The following is a 24,009-nucleotide window of genomic DNA, read 5'->3' on the forward strand; positions in this document are numbered from 1 at the left end:
ATGTCAGTTCTTCTCCTTGCCTGCTCACTACCTAGTTTTGGGAATGACAATGCCATCGCTGGGCAGGCTCTACGCAGTTCCCAAAGCGCATCTGCACACGCACTGCATTTGCTTCTCTCGGCAGCCCTGTGAGGTAGATATTCGCATCATCAGCCCCGCTTTGTTGGTGAGAGGCGGCTGCTTCTGTCAAGGGCTGGCTTTTCAATAGTTCACAGCGAGGTAGCTGCGTTGCCACGCACGAAACTCTGACTCAGAGGCAGCTTGCTGACAGTGATTTAAGACGGCGCGCGCACTAGCTCCTCACGCGCCTGCACGGGGTGCAGGGGATTTTCCAGGCCTGGGAATCGAGGCTCAGCCAGGTTAAGTGGCTGCTCAAGTCCGTGCAGACCTGAAGTCGAACCAGGGCTTCCTGACACCAAGTGATCTTTCCATTTTGCCACACTGCTTCTTAGGAAAGGGTCATTGCAGCCAAGGCTGGGAGCTGGTGAGAGGCTGGGAGGGAGAGAGGGATGGAGTCCTTGTATCTGGGGGAACCCCGAACCAGGTACAGCTTGTGTGCCTGATCCCCAGCTCTTGGCTCCTCAAAGGCCACATGGTATGGAGGGAAGAGATCCTGGAAGACGGGAGCTCCAGGTCCCAGGCCAAAGCTCTAGGGAGCCTGGGTAAAGTCTGCAGGCAAACAGCCTTCAGATTGACCTGGGTCATGTGGGAGTACTATGATCCCCTCCCGTCACCCAGCACTTGAGTCCCACCATCAAACTCTATAGCTACCGAGTGCCCGGGGCTGGCACCGCCTGAGATGAAATGCCCGTGGATGCTGCTGTCAGTGACTCATCCTTGGCGCTGACAGCTGCTAGCCCACCGGAACACCGGAACGGAAGGCTGGCTCAGCCTGTCCCTGTTCACATGAGCAGGGTGGCCGGTTTTCTTCTCTTCCCGAACATGGCAGGGTGACCTCCCAGCCATGACCACAAGGTCTCAGGGGGCCTGGACCAACAGAACATCACGCTCAGTCCTGCCTGGGCTTCTAGAAACAATGACGTCAGAGCCTAACAGGCCCTGAGGGGCATCTGGGCTAGTCTGCTCATTTCTTAGATGGGAAAACTGAGCCCAGAGGTGGGAATTGGCTGCTCAAGGTCAACAGCCAACCAGTGGCAGAGCCAGGACGTTGGCCGCTACCGTGACCACTATTAGCTAACACATAATGAATGCTTCCCATGTGCTGGGCGCTGCTCTAAGTGCTTTACATATACTAATACATTAGTCTTCGCAACAATCTTAGAGGGTGGGTGCTACCCTTACTCCCAGTTTACAGATGACGAAACTGAGGCACAGGGAAGTCGAGTCACTTGGCCAACGTCAGCTACTAAATGGGTAAACTAAGACCAGAACTCAGATAGTCTGTCTCCAGAGCCCATACTGATAACCAACACACTAGATGACTAACTCAGGTTTTCTGCTCTCTGCTCCACATCATCTTTTTATTTTTTCTTTATTGATTTTAGAGAAAGTGAGAGAGAGAGAGAGAGAGAGAGAGAGAGACAGGGAGGGAGGGAGAGAGAGAGAAACCTCTATTTCTTGTTCCACTTATTTATACATTCATTGGTTGATTCTTGTATGTGCCCTGACTGGGTATTGAACCCGAAACCTTGGTGTAGTGGGCTGAGGCTCTAACCAACTGAGCTACTGGGCCAGGGCTAGGATCTGTCCTCCTAATCAGACTCCATGCTGTCTGCCCCAGGCTGGGCCTCCACTGCTTCTTCCTCCTCCTTGTTGGGAGAAGTCAGCCTGAGAAGGAGCTCCAGCCCATTCCAGGACAGAGGGGACAGTCTATCTATCACACCCTGGCAGGCGGGGGCAGAGAAAAGCTAGATTGGGACCAAGATGATGGGGAGGCCTGGGAACCAAGTGTGTTGGATGCGTAGTCTGGAAGGTCAGGAGGGCTGAACGCTCTTTGCAGATACATGAGAGGCTGTAATAGGGACAGGGCTGGTCAGGAGGCAAGAATGGGCCTTGTGCGTGGATGCTCTCGGTAGGTAGACTTTCAAGTCATAGGAAATATCTCTAGTACCTGAGCCTCCAGGCTGTATTGCAGCTCTTCCTGTCCCCACACATACTCTAGCTTTGCTTCTAGGGAGGTAGATTTTTATTTTATTTATTTACTTTTAAAATATATTTTTATTGATTTTAGTGAGATGGAGAGGGTGAGATAGAAACATCAATGATGTGAGAGAATCATTGATCGCTGCCTCCTGCACACCCCCTATTGGGGATTGAGTCCACAACCCAGGAATGTGCCCTGACCTTGAGTTGAACCATGACCTCCCGGTTCATGGGTTAATGCTCAATCACTGAGACACACCAGCTGGGAAGATTTTTTGTTTGTTTAATCCTCACCCTAGGATATGTTTACTGATTTTTTTAGAGAGAGAAGGAGGAAGAAAAGAAGGAAGAGGGGAAGGAGGAGAGGGAGGGGAGATATCAATGTGAGAGAGAAACATCGATCAGTTGCCTCCAGTACATGCCCTGACCTGGGATCAAACCTGCAACCTTTTGGGGTTGGGGTACGGGACAACTCTCCAACCAGCTGAGTCACTGGCCAGGGCAGGGAGGTAACTTTTGCTAGTGGCTCACAGTGAAAGCTTTGGAGTCACACAGATGTAGGTTTGAGGCCTGCCTTTGCCATTTACTATGTGACCCTGGGTAAGTGACGCAATCTCTCCGCGGACCACCAGTTGGTGACCGCTGCTCCAGACAAGAGATATACAATTTCCCTCTTGGATTCTGAGGATACCATAAAGTAAAACCTGCAAAGAGCCTAACCTGGTGCCTGGCCCACGTGAAAGCTCAATCATTGAGAAAGGAGGGGGAAAGAGGGGAAGGAAAAAGAGAGATGAGGCAGAGGCAGCAGTAAGGACTTCCCTTTCATCTGCCAGGTGGGCCCTGCAGGAGGACAATGGATCCCTGTCCCCACGTGGGTAGGGGCTTTGAGGCTGCTGGCTGGCAACGGAGCCGTGGATGGAGTGGGTACGGACTGGGGGTGGCAGAAGTGGGGCAGCTTTGTTTCTGCCAGTTATTTAAAACCAGAATGCTAACAAGCTTTCAAAACAAAACAAAACACAACTCAAGTACTCTTTGGATGGGATATAATAAAATGGTTCTATCTGAAAAAGAACCAAACAGCTTTGTTGTTGCACACAAAGGCCCGATTCTTTGTGCCTCTCTGGAGTGGAGGCCCAGAAGTACAAGGGTGAAAGGGTCAATGAAACTCTGAGGGTGCGGCATCCTCCTCCCCCAACACTGAGAACTAAAAGAACCCATAGAAAAGTCCTGGGGCGATGGGGTACCAGAAGTCTCAAGTGCTCCAGACTTGAGCACAAATGCATGGGAGGGCATCTTCCATCCTTCCATTTCACAGATGAGAAAACTGAGGTCCACAGAGTAAGAACCAGGATTGGCACATAGGTCTTTAACCCTCTGGTTCAGTTCTCACCCATGTAGTCAACATGGGAATTTTCACTGTGGGGATCTGAAGGGCTGAGGCCCGATGGCAGCAGAAGGCTGGGTCCCGGTAAGTGCCCTTGGAGGTCTAGGAGTGTCTAGGTGATAGGAGGTGAGCAAGAGTAACCCGAGACTCTCAGGAGAGTAGTGCCAACAAACCCCAATCCTCCAGAGGCTGCCACCCTCAGTTGGCTCTCTACCACCCAAAACCTCACACTGTTGGCAAAATGACAGCTCAGCTCTGCCTCTAGAAGACTGAGTGACCCTGGGCACCTCAATGGCTTCCTAGATCTCACAGGCCTTCTGAACTGGGGACAACACAGGGTCCTTAAGGGACCTTCCAGTACTAAAGACCCAGGGCTTCCGTAAAAAAATATCTTGAGTGTTAGTTTAATTCAATGGCTTCCCCTTGTTCTTAGGATAAAGACCAAAATTCTGCCATGGCCAAGAACGAAGGCCCAGCATGCTTTGGTCTCTGCTTATCTCTCCAGATTCCACCCACCTGGTTTTCTCTGTTTCAGCTTTTTTTCAGATCCTCTCCTGGAATCAACCTAGTAGGAAAGTTTGGAAACTGGTGGTTCTGCTTAAAAGAATTCTCACACAGTCCCTAAGAGGGCATGTAAGCTGAGGTTCCCTTCCTGGCTATCTGTGGTGGGGGTGGAAGTGGAGGCATCTGCAGGCCCACTGCTTGGGAGAGCAGCTAGGCCAAGTGTCTAGGACAGAGATGGCGAACCTTTAGAGCTCAGCGTGTCAGCATTTTGAAAAACCCTAACTTAACTCTGGTGCCGTGTCACATATAGAAATTTTTTGATATTTGCAACCATAGTAAAACAAAGACTTATATTTTTGATATTTATTTTATGTATTTAAATGCCTCGTAGGCATTAAGAAAAATCAACCAAAAACATGAGTTCGTGTGTCGTAGGTTCACCATCACTGGTCTAGGAACACAGCGGGGAATGCTATGCAGCCCTTAGGAGCAAAGGATCAGTACATATGGCACCACGAAGGACCTCAGAAACACTGCTGAGTGGAAAGTAGGAAGTCTAACAGAACACAGTATTGACAAAGGAAAATACGTGCACATATAACTTCTTAAGTTACAGAAATGTCGAATTACCATGTTGTACATCTGGGACTAATGTAATATTGTATGTTAACTGCAACCAAAGAAACAAAAAAAATTATTAAAAAAAGAAAGAATAGAAAAAGTATATGAACACAAAATATTGTAGCAAAATATAACTGACACAAATAGTTTTATTCTTTCCTCGGTTCATGAGGGCTTCCACAATGGACCAGGATTCACACTGGGGAGAGGCAGGCGTGAGAGGCTGGGTGTGGTTGAGGGTCAACCCTGGTGCGAGGCGCCAAGATTACCTGGGTGGGTAGCTCAGGTTAGCAGAGGGTGACCCTGGGCTGGGTGGAGGGCAGAAGCACAGTTTAAACCAGTACTAGGCACCAGACTGGGGACTTTTTGAGAAGGGGGGCTGGTCATATGAGGTTAACTTGTTCCTTGAAATGCTTTGACAGATGGTTAACAAGAACATGAATCAGGACCCTACTCATCCTTCTAGTCACAAGAAGCCTTCCATGACCCCGCCCCCCCCCAACATAGGGTTACGTTACTGTTGCACCCTTCCATGGAGTCCTACCCTCTCTGAGAGCAGGGACCCGGTCTGTCTTGCTCTTCATTGTATCACCAGTGCTTGGCACAGCATAGGGCACAGAGTAGCTGCTCAATAAAAAGTTGTCAAATCGATAAAAGGGTCAGGCTGCCTTTTCAGTTGGTCCTTGTTGGCTTCTGGCCTAAGAGCTGATCTGTGCTGTGGTGGTACGGCCATGAAAGCGATGACCTACCCTCCCTGATGGCCAGCGGGAGTTGCTGCCAGATTAGGACAGCAGAGGTTTCCTGAATACAGGCCTCCTCCTTACTTTATAAAAGGCTACCCATGATGGGCAGTGGCATCTTGCTGAAACCGCCTTCTTCCCCTCAGAGGAGGGTCCACTTGATACCTATGATGATACAGAGCCTAAGGCTGGTGGAGGGTAGATTTCAAGGCCCTGGGACTTAGGTAGGGAGTGGGTATCGGAGCCACTGGCCCAAAAGGCCAGCTGCTCCTATCAAATGGACAATGAATGGCCTATTCAAACCTCAGTGTCTACTCACAACCTTGTGTACAGCCAGCTAATCATGCCATCCTAAAATCTCAGGGTGGCAGTGACATACATACAGGAGGGCTGTGGAAACACCCCGTTCCCAAGAGCATGTGTCCTCAGACCGGGCCCTAGCTCCCTCTTCTCTGGCTGTGCCACTCCCCATGGATGAGCAGTCCACGGGGCACAGGGGATGTGCCCATGCTCCCCTCTCCAGGCCATGCTCTGGCTACTGGGACTCCAGAGCTCCTTGCCCAAGGGGCCCGAAACCAGCTGGGGTGCAGGACCATCCTTCTGAGGGTGGACATGGCCTCCTGCTTCGGGATCTTTAGGTTTGAGGGGTGACCAAGGAACAGCTATTGGGGCGGGGTGTAGATCACGCTCAGACACACAGACTGACATGCCCACATGCATGCACACAGGGGCCCTTGCAGTGTAGAACCGGGCAGTGGGTGATGTACCACTTGGGGCCCCATTTGCAGCCTGGCTTAGGTCCCTGCAAATGTTAGGAGCAGGCCTGCCCATGTGCCCACTGGAGACACAGAGCAATACTTGGTGACGTCATGCCATCACTAGTTCCTATTGTCGCCTACCTCCCTCCCTCCTCTGCGCCGTATCCCTGAAGAAGCTGCTGGCCCCAAGCTAGGCCCACAGTGGTGCCGGCTGGGGAAGGCGCGGAGGCCCCAGCACCAGCAGGGTTGCCTGGTTTCTTGCGAATGTGAACACCTACGCGCGGAAGAGGGGGAGTGTGAGTTGGAATGTATAAATGTGTTTGGGTGACTGTGAGCAAATAAGTGAGCAAGCAAGGAGGAATGAAAAAGAAGAAAAGAAGGGTGACCATGTGAAAAAGAGTGTGTGCATGAGGGGAGAAGAAAAATAAACGTGTGCGTGTCCATGGAGTGGAGGCGGCACCCAGGTACACACCCAGTGCCCGCTACAGTACCTAGGAACAGTGGGCAACGGAGGGCCTGGGGACAGGGCACAGAACGGGAGGGAAGGAGCATGCCTGCTTGTCTGTATGGGTGCATGAGAAGGGGCACGGATGTGGGAGAGAAAGAGACCTAAAGAGGGAGGCGAGAGCAAGCAAGTCTGTCCCCATCTCTAAAAGCATGTCTAGTAGAAGGGGATGCGTGATGGAGCCATGGGACTAAGACAGCCCGAGTGTGCAAGAGATAGACGGGCAGGGGTGTGAGCTTGAAGGTGGGGGTGTGCTTCCACAGGGCTCTGTGAGACAGAGAGACAGGGTGCGTGCCTGGGTGACTGTGTGTGGGTGTGTGCACGTGAGCATGTGAGCATGAGGCTGTGACAAGTGAGAACCCATATCAGTGTGTGAGCACATGCGTGGAGTGCCCTGTGAGCAAGCATGCCTGTCCCTGGGGCAGCTATGGGTTGCCTGAGGTGTTGGCGATGCCTGAGGATCTTTTCACCCGAAAATTTCAAGCAGGGAGGACTGCATGAGCTGCTCGGCTCAGGTCTAGGTGGCTGTGGCTGGGAGTGTTGGCGATGTTGCCCCAGCCTGGCAGTGCAGTGCGTGTAGGAATAAGTGAGTCATCGGGCATGGCTGGCCCCCACTCTGCCTCGCCTCTGGTTTCGCCCAGCAGGGAAGACAGCTGGGAGAGGGAGAGATTACTCGAGGACTGTGTTTTTACACCATCATTATCCAATTGCTTGCAGTGCCCATGGGCTCATTCTAAAGGGCCAGCACCCCAAATTCTTGGTCTAGCCCAGCCATGGGCAAACTACGGCCCGCAGGCCGGATCCGGCCCGTTTGAAATGAATAAAACTTAAAAAAAAAAAAGACCGTACCCTTTTATATAATGATGTTTACTTTGAATTTATATTAGTTCACACAAACACTCCATCCATGCTTTTGTTCCGGCCCTCCAGTCCAGTTTAAGAACCCATTGTGGCCCTCGAGTCAAAAAGTTTGCCCACCCCTGGTCTAGCCTGCCATCTCCCTTTATGTCCAAGTTGCAGTTCAGGTGAGTGGTTTCAGCTGATGAACATTTGTGGAAATCTACTTTTTACCAAGTTCCAGAACCAACCTCCAGTCCTTTTCCCATCCCTGGCTTCTTGGCCTTAATTTTTCCCATAGCACTTACCTACCATGCTATATATTTTACTTATTTTATTTATCTTTCCCTTAATAACCATCTCCCTTTATGTCCAAGTTGCAGTTCAGGTGAGTGGTTTCAGCTGATGAACATTTGTGGAAATCTACTTTTTACCAAGTTCCAGAACCAACCTCCAGTCCTTTTCCCATCCCTGGCTTCTTGGCCTTAATTTTTCCCATAGCACTTACCTACCATGCTATATATTTTACTTATTTTATTTATCTTTCCCTTAATAAAAAATGCCTGTGTAGCCCTGACCGGTTTGGCTCAGTGGAGAGAGCATCGGCCTGTGGACTCAGGGGTCGCAGGGTCGATTCCGGTCAAGGGCAGGTACCTTGGTTGCGGGCACATTCCTGGTGGGGAGTGTGCAGGAGGCAGCTGATCGATGTTTCTCTCTCATCGGTGTTTCTGACTCTCTGTCCCTCTCCCTTCCTCTCTGTAAAAATCAATAGAATATATTTTAAAAAAAAATGCCTGTGTAGCACTTGCTATGTACCAAACACTGTTCTAATTTCTCTATTATTTCATTTAATCCTCAAACAACTCTACCTGGCAGTGACTATTATTTTTGCCATTTTGTAAATGGGACGCACAGAGAGGTTAAGCAGCTTGCCTATGATCATCCCATGGTAAGTGGTGGGGCCACATCTGTCAAGGGTCCCTGCTGTTCACCAGGAAACAGTACTGTTCTATGGGGTTGGACATTTTCTCAGTTTGGTGCACTGTTGAATTTTCGGTGTTTACATGCAGATGCTCAATGACTAGCTAGTGAAGGAATGAAGAAGTGAGTGGATGAATGTTAGACATGGAGGATGAAATAGAGAGGTACTTGCCTTCAAGGAGTTCATGGTCCCATTGAAGAAACAGGCAAAAGTTACTTCAATATCATATCAAGACGGCATTGTGGGGTTTAGGGGAGCACACAACATGCCTGGCTTCTGGACGGCAGGGTTTTCCAGAGGAAGGACAGAGAAGGGGCTATGCACAGTGCCATCTATCATCGCCTCCAAAATTCTCCCTGGGACAGACACCCCTTATCTCTTCCTATCTCAACCTATAGGATTCCAGAAGATGATGGTGGCTCCATGGTGACAACGGAAGCGCAATGGTGTAGTGGCCAGGAGCATGAGCTCTGAACAGATGGCCTGGAGTGAATTCTCACTCTACCAAACACTTGCTAGGTGACCTGGACAGATTCCCTAACCTGCCTGGGCCTTGGTCCTCTCATCTATAGGATGGGGATAGCAAATGATGCAGACTCCCTAGTTAGTGGAGGGGATTACATGACATATACCTGCAAAGGCATTTAGAACAGTGCACATAGCACAAGAAAGGCAATGTGCCAGCTCCAGTGGAGATAACCAATGCTCCTCTTCCATTCTACCTTGGTTGCTGGCTTTCAGGGGGGAATGGGAGAGGAGGGTGGGATTAAACATGCTTATTACTGTGGCCCTTCGAGAGTGGCTTCGTCCTGTTTTCCAGAAGCAACGCAAAGCAGCGCAGAGACTATGTCTGCTTTTTTCACCATTATTATCCCTAGCACCTAGTATAATACCTGACACACAGTAGTTGCTCAATAAATGTTTGTTGAATAAGTGAAGTGCATGTGTGATTTTATTTACTTAATCTTTGTGAGGATAAATAACCATTTATTAATAAGTTGTTTCCACTTACAAATTAGGAACTAGAAGCCCAGCAAGGTTAAGTGACTTGTCCATTAACACACAGTCTGTAAACAAAACAGCCAGACTCAAAGGCCAAAACTCATGCTCTTTCCTCCCCACCATTGCTACTCTCTGGACAAATATGTATCATGTCCTATTTTCCAAAATGGATTTTTTTTCCTAGCCAGTAGGGCCGTCCCTGGTTGTAGAATCATCTCCGAATTCTATGACTCATATCTGAATCACGGAACTGTTCAGTAGTTGAAAGGGACTTTTGATGTCATCTTGACCTCCCACCCATTGTGGAAATTTCCTCTCCAATGTCTATCCAGATAATACTTGAATGCCTCCAATGATGGAACACTCATTTTATTCCTCTTCAATTAACAAGTTCTATAACTGGACACTTTCAGAGTCAGAAAGAAGATTCTGCATCTTTTGGGCCAACGGGCCTCTTTTTAGTTTCTATGTATTAGCTTATGCCGTCTTCCTAAGAGGCACACAGAATGAAGCAGCTGCCCCTTCACAAGACAGTCTCTCAGAGTCACATCCCTCTGGAGAACTTTTTCCTTCAATTTAGTTGTTTCTAGTCCCCACAACAACAGTGGAGTGGCTCCTGTCCTAGACCTAGACCATCCCATCAGGCAGTCCAAAGTGTTTTGAGCAAGGGTACCGCCTACTGGATAAAGTGTGAATTGCACCATGGGCTCTGCTCACCTGAGGACCTTCAGCAGTAGCTGGGACCCTGGTTCTTGGTGTGAATAAAACAACTGCTTATGTTATTTTTTAAAAACTGTCACCCAAGGATATATTTTTATTGATTTTTAGAGAGAGAAACATTGATATGAGAGACACATCAATTGGTTGTTTTCTGTATGCACCCTGATGGGGGAATCGCATCAGCAACCTATGTATGTGCCATGACCAGGAATTGAACCTGCCACCTTTTGGTGTACAGGACGACATTCCACACAACAGAGCCACCGGTCAGAGAAATAACTGCTTATCTTAAAGAGTCATTGCTTTAGAGGAAGACCTAGTTGTTTTAAATGTCTATCTTAAAGAGTGTCACTGAAGATTCCACTCTAAGGTGCCTTGTCAATCATGAGATTTCTGAAAAACTACAGGTTTGGGATATCAATATTATAATTCAAATGGCTGTTTTGAATTCACTTGTCATGACTTGGGCATTTGGTCTACAACTGGGACATCTGCCCATGGGCAGGAGTGCCTTGGTGATATTTCTGTGGTGACATGGCCCGTGGTTCAGACAGCCAGGCTCCCCCCAGGTGTGGTCAACCAGACTCAAGCAGCATAATCTGACATTCACAACCAGGCTTCTCAACAGGGCTGCCAGGTAGTTTCTCCACATTCTCCACCCCACCTTGGGTTCATGCCACAGTCAGGCTGCGTTTCCTAGTTTTTGTTTTTTTGTTTTTGTTGTTGTTTTTAAACAAAAAGGTGTGGAAGGAAAGAAATGAAAATGGTAATTTTTCTTTTATTTCTCCCCCTCATCTTTATTTTCTAATATTTCTACAATGGATATTTGTTATAAGAAGAAAAATAACCACTAAAAAGTTTCTAAAAAGAAAAGCAACACTAAAATCTTCCCCCACATCCCTTAAAGAGTCATTGCTTTAGAGGCAGACCTAGTTGTTTTAAATGTCTATCTTAAAGAGTGTCACTGAAGATTCCACTCTAAGGTGCCTTGTCAATCATGAGATTTCTGAAAAACTACAGGTTTGGGATATCAATATTATAATTCAAATGGCTGTTTTGAATTCACTTGTCATGACTTGGGCATTTGGTCTACAACTGGGACATCTGCCCATGGGCAGGAGTGCCTTGGTGATATTTCTGTGGTGACATGGCCCGTGGTTCAGACAGCCAGGCTCCCCCCAGGTGTGGTCAACCAGACTCAAGCAGCATAATCTGACATTCACAACCAGGCTTCTCAACAGGGCTGCCAGGTAGTTTCTCCACATTCTCCACCCCACCTTGGGTTCATGCCACAGTCAGGCTGCGTTTCCTAATCTTACCTCTTGAAATCTGCACAGCACACTACTGGTCAGTGGTCATGTACTGGCCAGCCCTAGACTCCCCAGCTCTCCACCCTCCCAGCACACCCTCAGCCACCCCCTCTTCCCTCCATGGGAGCCAGAGGAGCTCCAAACGATGAAAAACAAATCCCCATTTAAATGAAGATCTATGGACCAGCTGAGTCACTCCTTTCAAGCAGGCTCCCAGCTAACCAGGCTTTACTCCAGCCCCAGTGTCATCTGAGGCTCTCTCCTTCCATCTGGAACTCTGGGGGGCATCTGGGTGCTCGGAAGACTCACCCGGCAGCCTCTCGCTGCAGCACATGTCCAGGGCCCCTCCCTCGGAGTCATCAGCAGTGTGGTTCTCTCTCTCCTTCCTGCAGCAGGATGAAAAAACGGGAGATGAGGCTGGCATCAAGACAACCCTGAGCAAAGATCAAAAGCCTTCCTTTCTGGTACTGTGTCCCTTTGAATAACTCCACCCCACTCCATCAGGGGGACCTTAGGAAAAGACCAACAGAAGGGTCAGGCTGCAGAGCCAGAAGAATTCTGCAGGTATCTTCCATGTGACATCGGTGACAGTAGCATCGCTATGACGACCATCCTCCTCCTCCTCCTCCTCCTCCTCCTCCTCCTCCTTATCATCATCATCATCTCTAGATTTCAAGGGGGGCTTACCATGGGCAAAGCACTTTACGAATTTTATCACAGAGTCTTCATTGTGACCTCATGAATTAGGAATCATTAAACAGGCTCAGAGAAGTTCAAGAACTTGCCCAAGGTTACACACATCATTCGGGTGGGAGCTGGTATGAAATGACAGTCTCGGACTCCAGGCTCATGCTCACTGCTGTGCTGTTCTGCCTCTTAGTTACTGAGGGTTTACAAGTTGAAAGCCCTGGTGACCTGAGCAAATAGAGGGGTCTGAGTAACAGCGTCTGTGCCCAGCTCCCCAAGGACTGCAAGTGCCCTGTGCCTCAGGCAGTGGACAGTGGTATGCAAAACGCTTCTCCAGAAATAGCTAGAAGTAGCCATATATATATATATATATTGCATATTCTAAACATTCTATTTCTTTCTGAAATCAGAACACCCTCTTTCTAGACCATGAGGGCACCTTCCAGGACTACACTGGCGTCTAGCTTTTCCCCTTTACCCAATAAGCTGGAAAAAGGTTGCTGTGGGTCAGACAGACCCCTGGAAGTGTCTATAGACAGGCATCATCTAAGGGCAATGGCACAGCTCACAGGGGCTCCCGACTGTGGGAATGGCTGGAAATGCAGGCGTGGGCTCCAGTGGGCCCCGCCTGCCCTTCATGCCTCTGACTCCTGGCAGTGGGTGGCTGATCTGGGGCTGGGCACACCAACCAGGCTGGGCCAATCAGATGCTCTTGCCTGCACTTTTCTAACACCTTCGGAGGGCCTGCAGCCTGGGGTGCTGGGGTTGAATCACGGCAGCTGCAGTGCCCTGGAGAAAAGGTCCGAAACATCTGTTGCCGAGGGCCTCGGAGCTGCTGCATTCCGGCCCATCCTGAGTCTTGATTGGGCAACATGTCCACCGAGGCCATGAGATGCCTCAGAATCCTTTCAATAATGTCCAACATTTTAGCTTCAGCTCGTGGGGTTGGAGTTCTGAGATTGGCAACCCAAAGGACCTTTAATATAGCCCCACTAGCATACTACTTTCAAGAAGCCCAAGAGGTCAGCTGCCTCTCTGCCCACCAGTCCTGCAATCCTGCCTCTCAGACCAGCCCTGAGGCTGGGCTGAAATAATAAAGGGCAGACAGGCTGGGTGAAGGTGCTTGCAGCTGGCATTGCATTATATTCCATTCTTTCCTCATTGCAATTGGCGCTGTCTCCGAGAATCCCAAATCTCAGAGCCGAGCTCTGCTGCAGAGAGGGCCCTTTAAATGTCTCCTGAGTCTTTCCACCTTTCTCTCTCTCCAACACCTCCATCTCGGTCCAAGTCAAGCATCTCATGCCTAGATTGCCGAGGCAATCTTTTTTTTTTTTTTAATTGATTTCAGAGAAGAAGGGAGCTAGAGATAGAAACATCAATGATTAGAGAGCGTCACTGATTGGCTACCTCCCACACGCCCCATACTAGGGATCGGGCCCACAACCCAGGCATGTACCCTGACTGGGAATCGAACCACAACCTCCTGGTTCATAGATTGACGCTCAACCTCTGAGCCATGCAGGCTGGGCATCGAGGCAATCTTTTAACTGGTCTCTGGCATCCACTCAGGCTGGCCTCCAAAACATTCTCCATATGCTCCAACGCACACATATGGCTGCATAGGTTGTGCATTCTACAACCTGTACAACTGAATGGGGCAGGCGTGAGCTAGAATCGACTCTTTCCAAACTCAACATTCATCACATAACCTTCCTTGAAAAATGACTCGGATGGCATCATACTGCACTTGGAACAAAGACAAAGATCCTTCAACAAAGTTTACCTGACCTTGCATGGTCTGGCCCGTGTTTATCCCTCCAGCCTTATTTCAGGACCCTCTCCCTCCTGACCTCTGCACTCTGGTCAGGCTCTTCTGTGCAGGATGAGTTTGTACACGCTTTCCTCTCTACCCAGAAAGCTCCCCCATCTCTACTTCTCAGCACTTTATACTCATAGCACTTGACACAATTTGAAATTTCACTTTGATTTATGCCATTATTTGATTAACATCTACCTCAACCATTAGACCAGAAGTTACAACAGGGTAGGGACCACCATTTCTGTTTTATTTTCAAAGTCTCACACAGTGGCTGGCTCATAGTAAGTGTTCACTAAATACTTGCTGAGTAAATGAATGTTGCCCTGACCATCTTGAAAAACCACCAGGAACCTCCAACATGGTTACCATTTAAGCTGCCTGGCTGGCAGGTCTTTGTTAAGCCACTTGGAACCCTCCTCCAGAGCTGTTGTCAAGAGTGGTCACAGAGTCACACATCTGGAGCAGTGACTATGCAGAGGAGGAAAAAGAGGCACAAAATGGGGTCTGACTTGTCCCAGGCCATACATCGCAACCACGGGAATTGGGATCAAGAATGCCTATCCTGCCCTAACCGGTTTGGCTCAGTGGATAGGGCATTGGCCTGCAGACTCAAGGGTCCCGGGTTCGATTCTGGTCAAGGGCGTGTACCTTGGTTGTGGGCACATCCCCAGTGGGGGATGTGCAGGAGGCAGCTGATCAATGTTTCTCTCTCATCGATGTTTCTGGCTCTCTATCTCTCTCCCTTCCTCTCTGTAAAAAATCAATAAGATATATTTAAAAAAGAAAAAAAAGAATGCCTATCCCTGCCCTAGCCAGTTTGGCTCAGTGGATAGAGCATCAGCCCTCGGACTGAAGGGTCCCAGGTTTGATTCTGGTCAAGGGCAAGTACCTTGCTTGCAGGTTTGATTCCCAGCCCTGGTCAAGGTGTGTGTGGGAGGCAACCAATCTCACATGGATGTTTCTCTCTCTGTGTCTTCCCCCTCCCTTCCACTCTCCCTAAAAATCAATGGAAAAATATCCTCTGGTGAGGATAGAAACAAACAAACAAAAAAACCCACAAAAAACCCACCCGCCTATCCCTAACCTCCCTGTTCTGAGAAAGAGCTTTTTCTTTATCCTAAAGAACACCCCTGCCTAAGGACAGTCCACGAGGGCTGCCCCCTAGCTGGTGCAGAAAAAACCAAGGGATCCAGATACCTCTGGAAGGGGCCCCAGGGGTGACTCACAGACGCTTTTACACCTTAAGCCTCCCAGGCCCCAAGCTGTGTTCAGAATAGCTTGGTGCTGCATGCATGCAGAGGACTCTATAAATAAGCTTCCTAGAAAATGACTAATTTCATAATCAGAAAAGCAGAAAGAGTAGCACCTCGAGTCTGTAGAGGAAGATGGAACAAGAACCTGCAGTCGAAGGACTCCAGGTACCCTCAGCCCAAACCCACATGTCTAGGCTGTTCAGGGGAGGGTTTTAATTAGATTCCCAGAGAAGACGGTCCATTCAGGCTACATGGAGAAGCCCAGTCTCTGGGCACTGCCCTCCCTTCCCCTCGCCAAGAGCAGAAATAGCTGCTTGCAGTAGATTGCTGCAGGCTCCTTCTAGCTCCTTCTCCACTTCTATCAGCGGGCAAAGGAGCAGAAAACCGTGACAACAGGCAGCGACCTGCTGGAGTGGCCTCCCACTGTTGCTCTTCGAACCAGAAAACCCTGGAGACAAAGGGACATCACCGAGCCTGTCCCGCCCTCAGGGATGGAGAATGTCTGGGAGGGAAGGGAGCCTTCCCAAGGCCATTTGCCTTATTTAACAAGCAGCTGCTGAGCATCTCCTATGAGCAGGCACCAGAGCTGTCCCAGGAATACAGTGACGGACACGCCAGGCCCCTCCCTCCACAGCTCCCAGTCCTCCTGGGGAGACACATGTGCAAACATGATGTATCCACGCCTGCTTTCACTGATACATGCATGTGACACCTTGGGAAGAGCTCAGCTCAGCTTGTGGTGAGGGGGCGGGGGAAGGAGGACGTCTTCTCCAAGGGGAAGATAGGAACTGGTTCCTAAAGGATGTTTCCAGGTGGAGGAGGGATCACAAAGGAAAGACCTCCATTGTATAGTGCACATGGCAAGAGCCAGGCCCGGGGGACCGAGATGTATGGAACATTTGGTGCTAACTGGAAGTAGGTTGGTCAGTGGGATGAGGAAGCGATGGGGATTAGGCCTCAGCAGAAGAACACGAGCAAGAAGCAGGCCTGGCTGCCGGGAATCCTGCCTCCTGGGGTGGGCAGCCCTCTCCCGCCTGACCATGGGGCTCCCCACACGGAGAGGTGGCACAGGCTCCTCCACCCATGGCCTGGGCCGGGGAGGTCAGTAACAGGAAGTGGAGCCAGCAGCTCTAAGAAACGGACATTAGCCCCAGCTTAGGGCATCTGTTCTGGCCCCAACTAACTCCTTTTTTTTTTATTGTAGCAAAATTCACATAACATAAAATTCATCATTTTAACCATTTTCAGGTATACAATTCAATGGCATTTAATACATTCATAATGCTGTTCAACCAACATCATTATCTAGTTCCAGACGTTTTCATCACTCCGAAAGGAAACCCCATACCTATGAAAGAGTTATTACCTATTCTCCCCTCTCCCAGGCCCTGGCAACCACTAAGCTTCATATTTCCATATGTTTGCCTATTCTGATTATTTCATATAAATGGAATCATATAAAGTATGTAGGTCTTTTGTGTCTGGCTTCTTTTGCTCAGCATAATGTTTTCAAGGTTCATGCAATTGTAACAGTACTTCATTCCTTTTCTGGCTGAATATTTGACTGAAAGAATGTACTATATTTTATTTTTCCGTTCATCAGGCGATGGACATCAGGACTGTTTCCACCTCTGGGCTCTTGTGAACGGTGCCTCTGTGCATCAAAAGCCTCACTGAAATTCTGTCCTCAACATGCTTATGACTTGGCGCAATTCCCTCTCACCCTGGGTCCCTGAGGTCTCATCTATAAAGCAAGTGGTCAGACTCTAAGTCCCTTGCAGCTTCAATATCATCGCATCATCAGTGCATTCACATGTGTGAAGGTAATGTGCACCTCGCAGTGACTCCACCGTGCTGGGTGCTGCAGGCCCCTGGCCCAGCCTGCCCCATCTTCTCAGAGATCGGGACTGGTTGTGGAGACAGAACAGGTAACTGCTGTGACTGGATGATGTGTTCTATCAGAGGTCCATCCAAGATGGGTTGGGAGCACTTCACTTTTTTAAAAATATATTTTATTGATTTTTTACAGACAGGAAGGGAGAGGGAGAGAGAGTTAGAAACATCAATGAGAGAGAAACATTGATTCAGCTGCCTCCTGCACACTCCCTACTGGGGAGGTGCCCACAACCAAGGTACATGCCCTTGACCAGAATCGAACCCGGGACCCTTCAGTCCGCAGGCCGACGCTCTATCCACTGAGCCAATCCAGTTAGGTGGGAGCACTTTACTTCTACCTGGGGGTGGGAGGGGGGATGAGTGGGTGCTGTTAGGAGGCATCCTGGAGTGGATGCCAGGGGTGCTCATGACTTAGGCAGAGAGACAGATGACAGGTTTGGGGAGGGAGGCAGAGGAGGAGCTGGAGTGCTGAAACCAGGATTCCTGGATGGGAGGCTGAGCCCCCAGGAATCTCCTGTCCCAACCCCAGATTAACAAGCCCTCTACCTTGGGCTACACACTCTGAAGCTGCTGGGGCCCTCTAGACACCACTTTCTGTCAACACAGAGCTCCTACTACCCTCCTGAAGCTCTGACCCCAGCAGACTCCCCCATTCCCTGAATCAGACCTGTCTACTCCCACCTCTAGGCTTTTGTTTATGCTGTTCCCTCAGCCTAGAATTTCCTTTCCCCCTCCTGCCCAGTCTTACTCATTCCCAACATTACCTCTTCCACGAAGCACTCCCTGGTCTCTGGGAAGAATCAAGCTCTCTCATCTAGGCCCCCACCCCTCCCCATCTTACACTTCTCTCTGCCTCTTACTTTGTCTGCTGCTACAGGCAGCTGTTTATGCACCTGCCTCCTCACTGGGCTTCCAGTGATTAGGAGCATCCCAACACCCTCAGCCACCTCTGCACCCAGGTGTTCAGCACAGGGCTTGAGTCTATAGATGTACAAACAGTCAAATGGAGGGCGTGGCAGGGTCTTGGGGTTGGTGGCTTTGGGGACTCTGGAATGGCAGACTCTAGCTAGAACCTTCCCAACGACAGCCAGGAAAAGCCCACATGCCATCCAGATCTCATCAGCATGGTCAGTGTGCAGGGGCAGAGGACATGCTGGTTCCAGAACAAGGGGTCAGGCTGACGACCCCATGCAAATGAGTCCCAGGTCCTAGAGCACGCACGCTCAAGGAGAGGGCTTGCCCTCCTTATCAGGAAGAGCTGCAGGGTAGCGCACACACCCTGCCTCTCCTCACTCCCTCATCATTCATTCCCAAGGTGGGGAAGGTGCCACCTGGAACCAGGGCAGGAAGCTTTCTCAGCGAAAAACACACTGGAAACAGGAATGCAGGAGAGAGGCCAGTTTTAGAACATCCAGGTAGGGGAACGGAGGCAAGAGTGACTTGTCTCAGGTCACGTGGTGTGCGAACAGTTATTTCCAGTTAGTTAACAAAATCCTGATTTTGTTTTAGGAGTTTTCTCTCTCTTCTTCTGGCGTCCTGTCTGTTCCTTGTCATAGGAAGGGCCCAAGACCAGGGGTCAGCCACCTGTCATTCTGTGTCATGCCCCAACGCTTTCTGATACGTAGCTCTTCTGCCTAAGTTCCCAAGATCAGTTTTTGTTGCTGGCAACCAAAGGACCCAGACTGATACGTGCAGCAAAACTTGTGGAAAGATAGGCGCTGAGCCCAGGACTCCCAATGCTTAGTTCACTGCTATTTCTATCCTGCCAAGCTGCCTACCCTCTCTGCCCAGCTGTCCACTGTCCAGCCATCTGTCCCCACGTCTGAGCAGACTGCAAACTTGGAGTGTTCTGCATCCCAAACACAGGGTCTGAGTGTTCTCTGCTTGGGATGTGCCCAGATAAATGATGACTTCTCCTCCATCCTGCTCTGTTGTTAGGAGACGGGGGTGTGAGTGTGGCAGAGACCCAAGGAAAGGGAAGATGGAAGTGTGCCGGAGAGGCCCAGCCTACAGAGGGGCTACAGGCTGACCTTTCTTTAAGGTCAAACTTCAGTTCTGGGGCTGTCATGGTTTAATGTGGCAGATGGTGGTGGAGCGGCAGGAAACCAGCAGGGGGCGCTCCGGGTACCAGGGAAACCAGGCCTTGGGCCATGGAGCCTAGGCAAAAGCTGCCCCACCAAGTGTGGAGGGCAGACCCCACCCACGCCAGTCATTGATGGAGGCCTGTTCAGCTGTAATGATGAGAACAGGCCTTTCCTGTGCTGTGGATAGTCTTACCCTTGTGGTGGACAGGAGCCCAAAGTAAGAGCAGGATTTCAGAGTTCAACGTTCATCTGGTTTAACTCTGCTCTCCTAGACTGAAAACACTCCATTCTGCCCGTCTGTCTACATCCCCTCCATTCCCCAGGCATACAGTTTAATTTACAAGGAGAAAACAGGCGATCACAAACGTGAAGGCGAGATCACACCTCTTGTGGGGGCGTTCTGGTATTTCCATTTAGCTTGACACTCGCTCTTACCAATAATGCCTTGGAATGCACTCTCTTCCCTGGAAAGGCCCCCTCTTCCCTCCTCTGCTTGGAAAACTCTTAAAGACCCTTCCAACACCCCGCTCAAATGTCGCCTCCTCAGTGGAACCCTCCCCGACTCCCTCAGGAAGATCTGGGTACTCCCTTTTCTGTCCTCACCTCTGCGTTTGGTAATCATCTATCGATTCCTGTACCCCCGCCTCACACTGTGGGTTCCAATCCCTGCGGCCTCTTATTACCGAGTACTTACTGGGTGCTGGGTACCGTGCCAAGCACTGTGCATGACATCATTCATTTCTCACTATAACCCTATGAGCGAAACCCAGTTATCAGCCCCTCCTACACGTACGGAGATCGGGACATGAAGAGACTGAGTCACTTGCTCAAGGTCATACAGTTGGTAAGTGGAAGAAGCAGGCTTCAAATGGAGATTACCTCCATGCTAGGCCCAGCCTTTATGTAAACCATTAGGTTTACAGACTGTTATATGAACTTTCCTGTTTCCCATGCTTAATACTCTATGTGGCACTGGGTATATATTCAAGACATATTTCTTGGAAAAATAAATGAAAAGCAGGCTAGAGTTGGAGCATGTATAAAGAGCTCATTAAAATCACCACAAAGCACAGGTTTGGGATTGGGCTGCTCGGGCATGAATCAAGGCTCTCTCACTGGCTGCCAGATCTTGAGCAAGATAGTTTACTTCTCTGTGCCTCAGTTTTCTCATCTGTAAAATGGATCAGCAATAGCACCTAACTCATAATATTGTTGAGATGAGTGAACAGGACAATCTTAGAAGAATGCCTTGTACAGAGTATACTATATGTTAACTGATGTTATCGTTGCTAAGAATTTTAACAGCACTCACTTTCACGGTTGCTTGTCTGGCTCTGATGCTGGCCCAGTCCTAGCACCTGGCCTTCTGCCTTCTGCCCTGGCAGGCACAGTCTCTGTCTTGCTCATCTGTCTTCCAGGATGGAGACCCCCCTCCACTGGAACTAGAATGCCAGCCTAGCCTGTACTGGCTACACACCCACCCTGATCACAAATGATTCTGTGCTCTGGTCTCCACCGGCCTTTGGTTTCAGCTCTAGGTGTCCCTGATGCCAGGCCTGGACTGCCAGGGCCACCTGTGCCGTATACCAGATCACCCAGAATGATTCTTTTTGACATCTGCTGGGAGCTTCACTGCTTACAAAGCCACATCTCATGGAGCTTGTAGCACTGACAGAGGGGAAGCTGGAGTTCAGAGCTAGGTTTGCCCCCACCTGCAGCTAGGTAGGCCCTTCGCTGCTGCCATACCCCACTGCAGGGTCTAGTAGTCCTTTGTCAGGGCCCCTCCCACAGCCTCTGATTTAACCCTTCTGTGCTCGGGCTCAGCTAAGCTGGGAAGATCCTGGCACTTTAGGGTTTGGTGGAAGAATCAGGTAAACTGATTCAGATGCAGGGCCTAGCAGAGGCTGCATTAGCTGGTCTGCGGCTCCTTTGTCAGGAGAGAGAAGAGTGTGAGCCAGGAAGTCAAATGGAATGGGAAAGAAAACAAAGCCAGATGGGACCAGGAGTCAAGGTTGAAAAGGGTCTGAATTCAGATGGAATAAATCTCAGCTGTACACCTACTATGTGCCATGTACTTCCCAATCTATTTCACTAGACCCTTGTGTGAAGAAGACACCATTACTCCAGTTTGTACAGGAGCTAACAGGCACTCAGAAGGGCTAGGGACTGGCATGAGAGCAGGTGAGTGATCACTCTGGTCCTGCTCAGGTGCCTGATGGAGAAGACAGGATAGAGCCTGGGCCGAGGGTGGTTGATTCTCCCACTGCCTTGTGCCAGTGGACTGTTGGGAACCAGGCCCCAGGGTGGGCTGTCAACAGAGGTTTTTAATCAAGGGCAGAAGCCCTCAAAACAGGACAGGCTGACAATTCTGAGGTCATGCACCCTAAGGCAACCACGATCCTCTGGAAAAAGATGGATGTGGAGGCAGAGAGAACTGGCTGAAATCTTATGCTCTGCTACCTCCTCCTCCCACAGCCCCAGGCCACGGTCTGACCTCTCTGAGCCTCTGTTTCTCCCTCTGGGACATGGGAGTAACAGAAGCTGCCTGCCACAGGGGAGCGGTAAAGCCCACTTCTGTGGTCTCCTCTTCCTAGAATGCTTCTCTTCTCCCAGGTCTCCTCCTCACTTTAGGGTCTTTGTCCAAATATCACCTTCTTCTTCTTCTTCTTCCTTTTTTTTTAAAAAACATATCTTTATTGATTCCAGAGAAGAAGGTTGAGGGAAAGGGAGATAGAAACATCAATGTGAGAGAGAATCATTGATTGGCTGCCTCCTGCATGTCCCCTACTGAGGATCAAGCCCACAAACCAGGCATGTGCCCTTGACTGGAATAGAACCTAGGACCCTTCAGTCCGCAGGCTCACGCTCTCAACCAGCGAGGGGCAAATATCACCTTCTTAAAGACAATTCTATTTAAAGGCAAATCTCTTCCTCCACTCTTGTCCCCCAGTCACTCCTCACCCTGCATAATTTCTTCAGAGCACTGCTCACCCCCTTGAAATGTTATGTATTTGCTGATATTTCATTTTCCGTCTATCTTGATAGAGGTTGGGCAGGAAGTTAACCTTTTTCAGCGATGTGTCCCTAGAGCCTAGGACAGTGATGGCGAACCTATGACACGCGTGTCAGAGGTGACACTCCAACTCATTTTTTTTGGTTGATTTTTCTTTGTTAAATGGCATGAAATATATAAAATAAATATCACACATTTAAGTCTTTGTTTTACTATGGTTGCAAATATCAAAAAATTTCTATATGTGACACGGCACCAGAGTTAAGTTAGGGTTTTTCAAAATGCTGACACGCCGAGCTCAAAAGGTTCGCCATCACTGGCCTAGGACAACCTGGAAGGTGACAGATGTTAAAATGTAATTGGAGAATGGGAGAGTGAATGAACAAGCCAGCGCTTAACAGTTTGGGATGCTCGGTGAGCCAGCCTTGTAGGAAGATTCTTTATGGTTCCCTATCAGATCCATGGCCTCCACTCCTAAGCCTCCCCACTCTTCCCCGTTGCACTCTTTCTGTGAATGGCATCCTTAGCCTCTCCAGATCAAAGCCTGGTCATCACTTCTCATTCCTTCCTCCCTCTAGCACACATATCCAACCAGCTGCCACTGCAGTCTCCTGCATCCACTCCTTTTCCTCTTCATTCTTACAACCACCCCCAGTCCCTGACCCTCCTTATCTCTCATCTGGACACCCCATTGTTTCCTACCTGGCTCCCTGCCAGCAGGTTTTCTCCCTCCAATCTGTTCTCCACAGGGAAGTCAGGGTGGGTTTCCTAATGGCCAGGTCTGATCATGTCTCTCCCAAAGTAAAAAACTAAAGACCAACCCTTTAGCTCAGCACTCAATGCCCCCAGCCACTGTCTCCACCCTCATACCTAGACTTCCTTCTCGCTCCTCTTTTAACCTTTTTGCACCAGTTGGAATGAACCGCTTTCCAGTTTCTACACATGCCCTAGAGCCCCCCACGGCCTATTCTCTGCTCATGCTGTTTCCACTAGTGATATTTCCTCTCCTTTCTTCTACTGTACAACTCATTTAGACCCAGCTCAAACGCTACCTGGCATCTCCAAGAAGCCATTCCTGATCTTCAGGAAGAATAAAACTCCTCCATCTTCTCAACTTTTTCCAATCCAATTTTAAGGGCAGGTCTTGGAAAGGACAGGCAACATGACAAAGAAGAAAAAGTTCAGAATGTGGAGTCAGATACCTGAGCAGGAGGCACAGCTCTCTGGCTCAGAGGCTTTCACAGGACACCCCTGTAGATAAGTTAAACTGAGTCTTAACTTCCCCATCTACAAAATGGCAGCAGTAACACTACTATTTTATGTGTGTGCTATGAGGATTAAGTTATAAGTGGTAGAGTGTAGGAAGAGTGTTGACACTATATAAATTAATAACTGCAATCACACTTAGGTGTGAAATACCTGGTAAACAAAAGTGCAATTTCTCCCAGGGGGGTTGCATGGGCCCTAACTCTAGGAATAGGTCAGTGGGGAGAGGGTTTTGAGGAAGAGGGACTTTGAGGCCCTAAAATCTCACGTCCTTAGGCAATCTGAAAAAGGAAGAAGTGGAGGGTATAACCATAATGCTGAGGCTCTAAAGCAGCAGTTCTCAACCTGTGGGTCGAGACCCCTTGGGGGGTCGAACGACCCTTTCACAGGGGTCGCCTAAGACCATCGGAAAACACATATATAATTACATATTGTTTTTGTGATTAATCACTATGCTTTAATTATGTTCAATTTGTAACAATGAAATTGGGGGTCACCACAACATGAGGAACTGTATTAAAGGGT

General features: G+C 49.3%; 1 protein-coding gene across 2 annotated transcripts in view; it reads right to left on the reverse strand.

Annotated features, from left to right (window-relative positions):
* PTPN5 (protein tyrosine phosphatase, non-receptor type 5) overlaps positions 1-11,856 on the reverse strand; it is a 31,050-nt gene extending 19,194 nt beyond the window's left edge. For both annotated transcript variants that reach the window (XM_006770893.2, XM_015568580.1), the window contains exon 1: positions 11,776-11,856. In XM_006770893.2, the coding sequence (XP_006770956.1) occupies positions 11,776-11,800 (25 nt within the window). In that variant the 5' untranslated portion in view covers positions 11,801-11,856. The remainder of the gene's footprint in view (positions 1-11,775) is intronic.
* Positions 11,857-24,009: the final 12,153 nt, after the last annotated feature.

The sequence above is a fragment of the Myotis davidii genome, unplaced genomic scaffold (assembly GCF_000327345.1).
Source record: "Myotis davidii unplaced genomic scaffold, ASM32734v1 scaffold2325, whole genome shotgun sequence".
NCBI classification, from domain to species: Eukaryota; Metazoa; Chordata; class Mammalia; order Chiroptera; family Vespertilionidae; genus Myotis; species Myotis davidii.